The sequence below is a fragment of the Urocitellus parryii genome, chromosome 7 (genome assembly GCF_045843805.1).
Source record: "Urocitellus parryii isolate mUroPar1 chromosome 7, mUroPar1.hap1, whole genome shotgun sequence".
Taxonomy (NCBI): domain Eukaryota; kingdom Metazoa; phylum Chordata; class Mammalia; order Rodentia; family Sciuridae; genus Urocitellus; species Urocitellus parryii.
In genome coordinates this window covers 72,924,255-72,932,533 of record NC_135537.1, presented here as the reverse complement: position 1 = coordinate 72,932,533, position 8,279 = coordinate 72,924,255, and the positions used below count along the sequence as shown (strand labels likewise).

Below are 8,279 nucleotides of genomic sequence, written 5' to 3'. Positions count from 1 at the left end.
AGGGAACAAAGTAACACACAATATTTTGGCGTGAAGACAAGAGAGCCACAAGAGACCAAGATGGAGCTTAAAGACTCTCAAAAGAACACAGACCCTGAACTGACAACTTTCAGGCTGTAGAGTTATCCAGACCACATAGTCAATTGTACAATGCAAGCGTCACATGACAAGAAAACACGATCAATGTTATCAATGAGGCAGTTTCTCACTGGGGGGGTGGGGTGGAGAGTGGATTGTGGGGGCCAGGGGTCACTGATGGGAAAGGGTATTAAAATCGCATAAATCCTCCATATCTTTTTTCCATCTCGGGAACTTCTTTGGAATAATTTTCTCCTTCCTCATCGGAGGGCAGAGACTCAGCAAAGCGCTTCAGGAAGCCCCCGTATCTCTTCTGGTAGTCCATCCACCACTCTGGGCGGCCCACTCTTCTCATGAAGCCCCCATATCTCTTCTGCAGCTCTTTGGCCTCGTCTTCCAGTTGGGGGCTTCTCTTGAGGCCCCTCATGAAGCCCCCATATCTCTTGCTCACGTCCTCATCATTGTCACTGCCATCCTGGGGGTGGCTCTCTCTCCCGCGGTTGTCACCTGTTCCCAGCAGCTCTTTCAGCAGGTCTGAGGAATTGGCCAGGGCGTCCCCTTCCTCTGCATCCTTCTTCATGAAGCCCCCGTACCTCTTGGCAAGGACTTCACCTCCATTGGCCTCTTCTTCGGGCTCCACGGGGTACAGTTCATCCATCTTCTTCATGAAGCCTCCGTACCTCTTCATGAACCCCCCATACTTTTTGGCGAGCACATGGCTCTCTTCCTGCTTGCTGCTCTCTCTGAGGGTGTTGGTGCCATCTTGAGGAAGCTCGGGCTTGGACATCTGCAGGAGTTCCTTGCAGGTTTCCCAGATTTTGAGAGAGGGCAGTTGTCCTTCACATTCCAGGGTGCAAGCCTGGGGAGACAAGTGGATGTGAGGATGAAATGAGGCTTCTCTGATTTCCATAAGTCCGCAAATTGGGGACCACAGTATGTTAACTTTGATGTAGAGATTCCCATGGAATAAGATCATCTCCATGTTCATATCCTAACTTTTTAATCACTCAACAGGAAAATGAAGCAAAGGAAAACCCGAAAAAGGAAAGTGGGGGAATTGACTAAATCAAATTAGAAATCTGTCTTTGGATATTAAATCCATTGCACATACTGTGCCATTCCAATATTCTAAAAGACCACCCTAACCGATTTTTAACTTAGAATGGTTGCCTTCACAATCTAATTCCACTGTATAATTTTCCCCTCATTTTGTTTGAAAAAAAAATATATTTTTTTGACCAAAAGAGAGAAATTTCTTTTTACCTACTTAAGGATAGTCTCTTAAAATTCCTTTGATTTTATCTCACCGATAAAATCCTTATTGGTAAGGCTCATTGGCTTTCTTTTGTTAATATTTTGCAACAATGGTAGCCAATATTCCTGGAGACACTTTTGATCTTCAAATAGAAACAACAATTTCAAAATAAATTTTAACAGAAAGACATCCTGAACACATAATTTAAGTCTTATGAATTATTTGAATCCTGATATATTGATTTGCTAAAAATACATTTTCCCTCGATCAGTTAAAACAAGTTTTATCATCTTGAACTGAATGCTAGCAATGATGAAATCAGCTATGAAGTTATACAGATACAAAGGCACAAATTAACAGTGTTCATTTTCTTAAATTGTGTCATTGGTGTAGAGTCAAAATCTTTTTCCACCTGAAAACATGTTATTCAATAAAATAGGAATGATCAGCATATAATTCTTTTCTTTTATTGTACAATCAATTCAAACCACTGTAAGATGAAGGCTATACGTTTTAATGTTCTTCAGATTTTTTTTCTATTCAACAGATTACTTGCATATGATGAAAGTAGAGTACTAATATTACAGGAATATTTATAAAATCTATAAGGTATTTCTTAGCATTTCAGGGATTTTTATATTTGCATCAGATCTACATACAGAACCCAGTTACAGTCACTTGATTTAGACAAAAAAGCCAGGCCCTTTTTTGCTATTTAAAAATATGCTGATACATAAATTGATATTAAATGATATTAAATACACACATATTATTTTAACAATGAAAATTATTTTCACAAAGAAAACATTTTATTCACGCAACAAAATATTTAGAAAATACAGCCAACCAGTCCTCAATGTTATTTAAGCTTTATGTGTCTAAGAAAATCAAATATATAAATAATATTAAAAAATCAAAAGATGCTCTAATTAAAACTGTCCTGTTTTATCACTAATAATATCTAATTAAGGAATTTAAACATCATTAAAGAGTTAAGATGTTCAAGTGGCAATGATATTTCCATTGCAATAACATTTCCATTCTAAAAAGATAATTTTATAATCTTGTTTCCAAAAATTAATGTTTAATATTTTGTATACTTACACCAAAATGCTTTAAAAAATAGTGACAAACAATCACAGCCATCAATGCATCCTTAGTATTGATCACACACTACATCCTATGGTCAGTATTGTATTAGATGATAAATACTTTTTGGACATCAGTAATGGCATGTCTGCTCATCTTTGCATCCTCCATGGTACCAAGCTCAAGTGTCTTTCACCTGATAGAAGCTCAATAAATATTTGTTACATTGATTTTACTCTTTATTTCCACCCAGGCAACCTCATTTCTCCTATGTCATTGTATCCAAGTTAAAACGACAGAACTGCTGTAATCCCAGCAAAATACACATTAACAAAATCTTTTGTCACTGAGAAAATAAAAACACTAAGTGTTAAGCGCCAATATAAAATAAATCAGTTGGTTATTATTCAAAATGTTTTCCTAAGAGGTTTTTTTGTTGTTGTTGATGAAGGCTTATTGTTTTTTTTTTTTTTTTTTCCCATGTTGCTCACACTACATGTGCCGTACCGTCATCTGGATTAAAAAAAAAAAATCAGGAAGCAAAAATATAAAAAGAATATAAAAAGCAGTGAGGAGAAGTTTGAGAAGGGTGGTTAGTCTCTCTAATGAGTAGAGGCTGAGAAAAGTTGGCATTTTTGGTGATTTCCAGGGAAGGGCTAGCTGCCGCACAATGGAGTGCTGCTAGTGTCCCTCAGCAATGGAAAAGGAAGATGAGTAGTATCTTTTGGAGCTTGGTGAAGTGAGCAAATTAAATACAAAGAATCACTTGAAAGGACATTGTTAACTGTCAGTTTTATTAATTCACTGAATAACAAAAATTAATTAAATCTCCAACTACTTTGAGGTCAGGCTGTGTGACTTAAAAAAATCTTCTAAGTTCACATAACCTGAATGTAGATGACAGAGAATCCTAGGCTACCGAACTGAGCCATGTGTGTATCAAGCAGAGACAAAGCTCGAAACACATGTGATGGGGTAGGGGAATCATGGGGTCTGAAAGTGGGATAGTCAATATGGCATGGTTTCAGTTCATTTCTCTCCCATGCATTAAATCCGTCACTTGCAAGATCTATCCTTAGGTTTGTAACATTTGCTCAATTTTGAGGCATAGTTTTAAAGCTCATGACTATAGGAGAAAGAATAACAACGGATAAAGGGGATGGTTCCCCCTACTTAAGATGGAACATTTGCCTCATAGCTTTAAAATATACATTACTACCTGTCTTCTAGGCCACGTTAGCAGGTATAAAATGAAACATCAGGAAATTCAAATACTCAAATAAAATACACATTTAACCTGAAATATATACCTTGGATTTCTGGAGTCCTTTCCTCAGTTTTCTTCTCCATTTCAAGCAACACCATAGTATTAAATTTCTTCAAAGGCTCAAACAGAGCAAGCTGATTAGCTTGGATTAATACATTACTCTCTACTGAGTTTTTTAGGCATCACAAATCTCAACAAATTGCAGAGGCAGTGCAAAGGAATTATTAAGGCTGTTAGTTAAGAATGAAGCATCTCAAGTCTCAAAACCAGAGAATCTGGTCCGGAAAGCATCAGAGATGATTTAAGGACCAGTGGACTACGTTCAGAATGATAGTCATTTTATCATGACCTCTGGCTAAGCCCTTTGTAGTGTGGTTTATCTTTGGACTGACACCACTTTTCTGGACACTGGCCATCTCTCCTGTGACCTTCTCATAACCAAATTAAACTGTTATTTTAGTCTGTATTATGAAAGTGTGGTCAAGACAAGTTGAATTCAGTCTCTACTTGTTTGTAATTAGGAATTCTTTCTATCCTGTCAATTGTGATTTCCCCTTCCCCTCTTTTTTTTTTTTTTTTTTTTTTTTTTTTTTTTTTTTTATCCCTTTCTCATCTCTTTGCTTGCTCCTATCCATAGGTGAGGGAGCTAGAAAAAAGAAATTCAAAAGGTGGGGATGAGATGTCATCAACAAAAATTGCATTTTTTTTTTCGGGGGGAGGAATGATGGTTGAGTGTGAGCGGTCTTTAGCTGGGATGTTAGGAGTTGGGGTGTCTGTTGGGGGGGGTCTTCCTTTGGACTGCTTTGGAGAGAACTCAGTGCTATCCAAGGTGCTGAAGAGAGACCATTTCGGGGTTCTGGGATCCCCAGAGTTAAAACAAACTTGGTTTGTGTGGAGATATCTCTGCTCTAACCAGGGCCAGATAGTCGCGGGTCCCCAATGCTGAGAGCCAGAGCGAGACCTCAGTCAGCGTTCCTAGAACAACCAAGATACCTGGGTAGTCAAGGGTTTGCGCTTCCGCGACTCTGACCCGTGTGACCATGGGAGGTGTCCCGAGGCAGGCTCAAGGCTGTCAATGAACTGTCCCTGCGACTAGCTTCACTCACCAAGCGCAACACTTACCAGGAAGTTGATGTCGCCAGGGCGCACTAGGCGGTAGCTGCATGTCGCGCAGTCTTGGCTGCATTCTGCCTGCACAGTAGCCAGGATCCCAGGTCCGAGAGCCAGCAGCCAAGTGCAAAGTCTCAGGAACCGCGCCATGGACTGCGAGGAGAGAAGCACTCGCGCTCAGAGTCTGTCCTGGCGCAGAACAGATCCCTGGGAGAGACCCCTCTCTGAGACAACCCCAGGTGGGAGGGGGTCGTCTGAGCAAGAGCCCTTGGGGACACTTCTTCCTGGGATCCCCCTCCTCGCGCGCTGCACAATTGGGAGACCCAGGAATAGCTCAGATCGTTTTGCTCCCAGGTTGGTGCAGTCACCCCCAGCCAGAGGCACACTGCTGTCTTCCTGGGAGTCTCTTGCCCAGGGCAGGGTGATGGAGCAAACAACCGAGCACAAGTGCTATAGAGCAAGCTCTTGGGGAAGCACGATGTTGACTGGGGTCACAACGAAGAATCGGGAGAAAGGTGAGGGGAAGCATGCAATGAGAACAAGGGGACGTCCCCAAACCTGCAAGAACAAAGGTGAGTTTGGGGCAAATTCACTCACGTTGACGCTGTTCGGATGGAGCAGGTGGTTGGTAAAATCGGGTCCCAGACAGGATTCTGGAAGGAAGAGAAGAAGGCAAGTGTGAGGAAGGCGGCGTCGGGGGAGAAGCCGGCCAGGGTGCGCTGTCCGACGCGGGCCTCACCTCTGCGGTCCTCAGCGTCGCCGCGGGGCCGCGGGCTGGGCTGCGGGACTCTGAGCGCCTGCCTCACTGTCCCGAGGCTAGCGGCGGCTGAAGCCACTTTATAATTAGCCCCAAACCGAAGGAGGCGCGCGCGCCCCAATCGCCAGCGGGCTGCAGCTGACGCAGGCCCTACGCCAGCCCCGCGCCGACGCTTTCGCGGGAGGGGTCAGTCCCCAGCGCCTGCACACGGGGCTCCCAGGCCGAGGGTGGGGGTGGGAGTGGGGGTGCTTGGTGGCTCCTCTCACCGCCGGGTGACAAATCCAAGGCAATTAGGAAGTTTGGGGAGGGAGTGAGGCGGGGTCAACTTCACCGCATAAAGTCACTGAAATTGCACGGTGGGATGCCTGCTCCCGGAGGGAAACCTAGGTGGGGGCGTTGGTTGGGCAGATGGGACTGACTGTCTTAGATTCTGGATATGCTGGACACCCTCTGAGATGGTGAATCTTCCCCTTTCTTCTTCCCACCTCCTCCCACGGTACCTGCGTGGCATTAAGCAGGGCCATCCGGAATGTCCTCATTTATTCACCCTCAAGGTCCCCACACTTGATTTTGAGTTCCTTGTTGCAGCGCTTAGTAGCTTCAGGCACGCATTAGGCGTGCAGTTCATGGTTACAGAAATGAATGATTGAAACTTTCAGGGGATCTTATTGCCCCTCTTCTGTTAGGGAGACCCCTGTTCAAAGAAGCAAGTACAACCTCAGGTTCTACAGGGTCTGCGCTCAGTTCTGGCACCGCCCCAGGGACCCGTCTTCCTTCAGCTCCCTAGACGGGGTCCCAAGTTGGGGACTCTCGCTGACTCCAGCGCTGCGTCTAGGGTGTCCTGTGGTGTTGGATGAGTTAGAGAAGGTGCCGAGGTGTTTGTGATGTCAGCGCGCCAGGACAGTGGTGTTCAGAAAGAAGGAGAGACTTAAGTGTTCAGCACGTGTACAAGTTTTCCGCAGGAATTGGGAAGAAAGCAGACAGTGGTGTCTGGGGCTTGTGATTGATCCGCTTCCCTACTTCCTGGGTCTGCAAAAGATCGCCAATAAGCAAACTCCTCACTAAATAGTCGAAGGCCTCAGTTTTTCCCATTTGGAAAATAGGGACAGAGGTATTGCACCATTCACAGAGTCAAGGTGTTTAGAAGAGAATCAAACGGAATAATGGACAACGTCATTTATCCTTATGCTAGGTACATAGCAAACTCTCAACAAGTATTTTGAGCTTCCTGTCATCCCTATATCATTTGATCTATCTGTCCATCACTGATTTGTATCTATCTTGTGTTCATCCATCCACCTGTGTGTTTATCGATCTCGCTGGCCCTAGAGGATATCATAAACAGTTCTAGAGCCCATACATAGAGAAAAAGTCCAAGGGCGTTCTTGGCCAAGTATGTCCTCCGCCAAGAACTAACAGTGGCAAGGACCTGCATCCGCGCGACTCCTGCGGGGCTCCCGACGCGCTGCATCTCCCATTTTGGTCGCTAGAGGGCGGCGCTCTCCTGCGTAGGCTGGACACGCGGGGGACTCCGGTATTCTCCGTTCCCTGCGGGTCTCAAAGTGCCGACTGCAGACACGCCACCTGGAGTGGCCCCAGAGCGGCACCCGGGCACCACCTGCTCCTGGGCGGGGGCAGCCTAGTGGCTGCGCTCGAAAGCACAGCTTCGGTGTGGGGCGGGAGAACACCCAACACAGTTTTAAGAAGTCTGCTTTGCCCTCTTACTAGAAAAATACATTTCCACTTGGTCCTTTCAGGCTCTCCGGGTCAGGGGTCCTAACGGTATCCTTTCCTGTTCCATACCCTCTCCCCAGTGAAATAGAGAGCCTCTGACTTTACTTAAAAGAGATTTCCCCCCTGTTGCGCAGGTCCTGAAAAGGAAGTCAACTACATAGCAGCACAGTGCAAAAGGAGTGCACGGAAAACATCCTGCTTAAATCAAAGACAACTTGCTAGATCAGAGCACTTGTTTCCTGGGGTCACCCCAGAACCTTAAGCCTATAATCAGGCAGAAGGCTGAGGTATGTGTGTGGAATTACAGTTTACACTGCTGGACAGGCAAAGACTTCTGAGGATCTTGGAAAAGTAGAAGTGAAAGTCTGAGAGGGTCCTTAAGGAGTCTTTCAAATCCTCATTCTGTAAATGGGAAAAACTGAGGCATAGAAAGTCGAAGTGACCAACCCAGGCAGTGGCGAACGAGGTTCCTCAGCCTCTTTTTTTTTTTTTCTTTTTTTAAAGAGAGAGCGAGAGAGGGGAGAGAGAGAGAGAATTTTTAATATTTATTTTTTAGTTCTCGGCGGACACAACATCTTTGTTGGTATATGGTGCTGAGGATCGAACCCGGGCCGCACGCACGCTGGGCGAGCGCGCTACCGCTGAGCCACATCTCCAGCCCTCCTCAGCCTCTTTAGGGAGGTTTCTTATCTGGCACCTGCCTTGGGTTTAGTTTATTTCTAGACCTTTAAAAGTCTGCTCGGGGTTAGTTCCTTGGTGAAGCTGCATTTTTGCCTGCAGAACTTTAAATGTCCAGGTGTAGCGGGGTATGCCCTCTAGAAGGAGAGCAGGGTTTATGTCCTCAGGACCTGTCCAGATGCTTGGGACACAGTCAGTGCACACCTAAAATCTGGGGCATTCTCTTCCCATCGGCCCTGGAAGCTAAAAATCATACATATCTGTACTCATTTCCCTATATTAGAATGGTGGCAAACAATTGCAAGAAATCC

At 44.9% G+C, this 8,279-nt stretch overlaps 1 protein-coding gene across 1 annotated transcript; it reads right to left on the bottom strand.

The window, feature by feature from the left end:
• Window positions 1–268: 268 nt before the first annotated feature.
• On the bottom strand, window positions 269–4,949 carry Penk (proenkephalin). The gene is made up of 2 exons (XM_026408500.2): window positions 4,812–4,949; window positions 269–937 (listed from the first exon to the last, which is right to left on the bottom strand). The coding sequence occupies exons 1-2, from the start codon at window positions 4,947–4,949 to the stop codon at window positions 269–271; spliced, it is 807 nt and encodes a 268-aa protein (XP_026264285.1).
• Between the last annotated feature and the right edge of the window lie 3,330 nt (window positions 4,950–8,279).

Excerpts from the sequence above, each read along its gene's own strand:
- Penk (XM_026408500.2), bottom strand. The coding sequence starts at position 4,949 with ATGGCGCGGTTCCTGAGACTTTGCACTTGGCTGCTGGCTCTCGGACCT. Across the intron at positions 938-4,811 it reads CTGGCGACATCAACTTCCTG|GCTTGCACCCTGGAATGTGA; the intron begins GTAAGTGTTGCG and ends TTGTCTCCCCAG.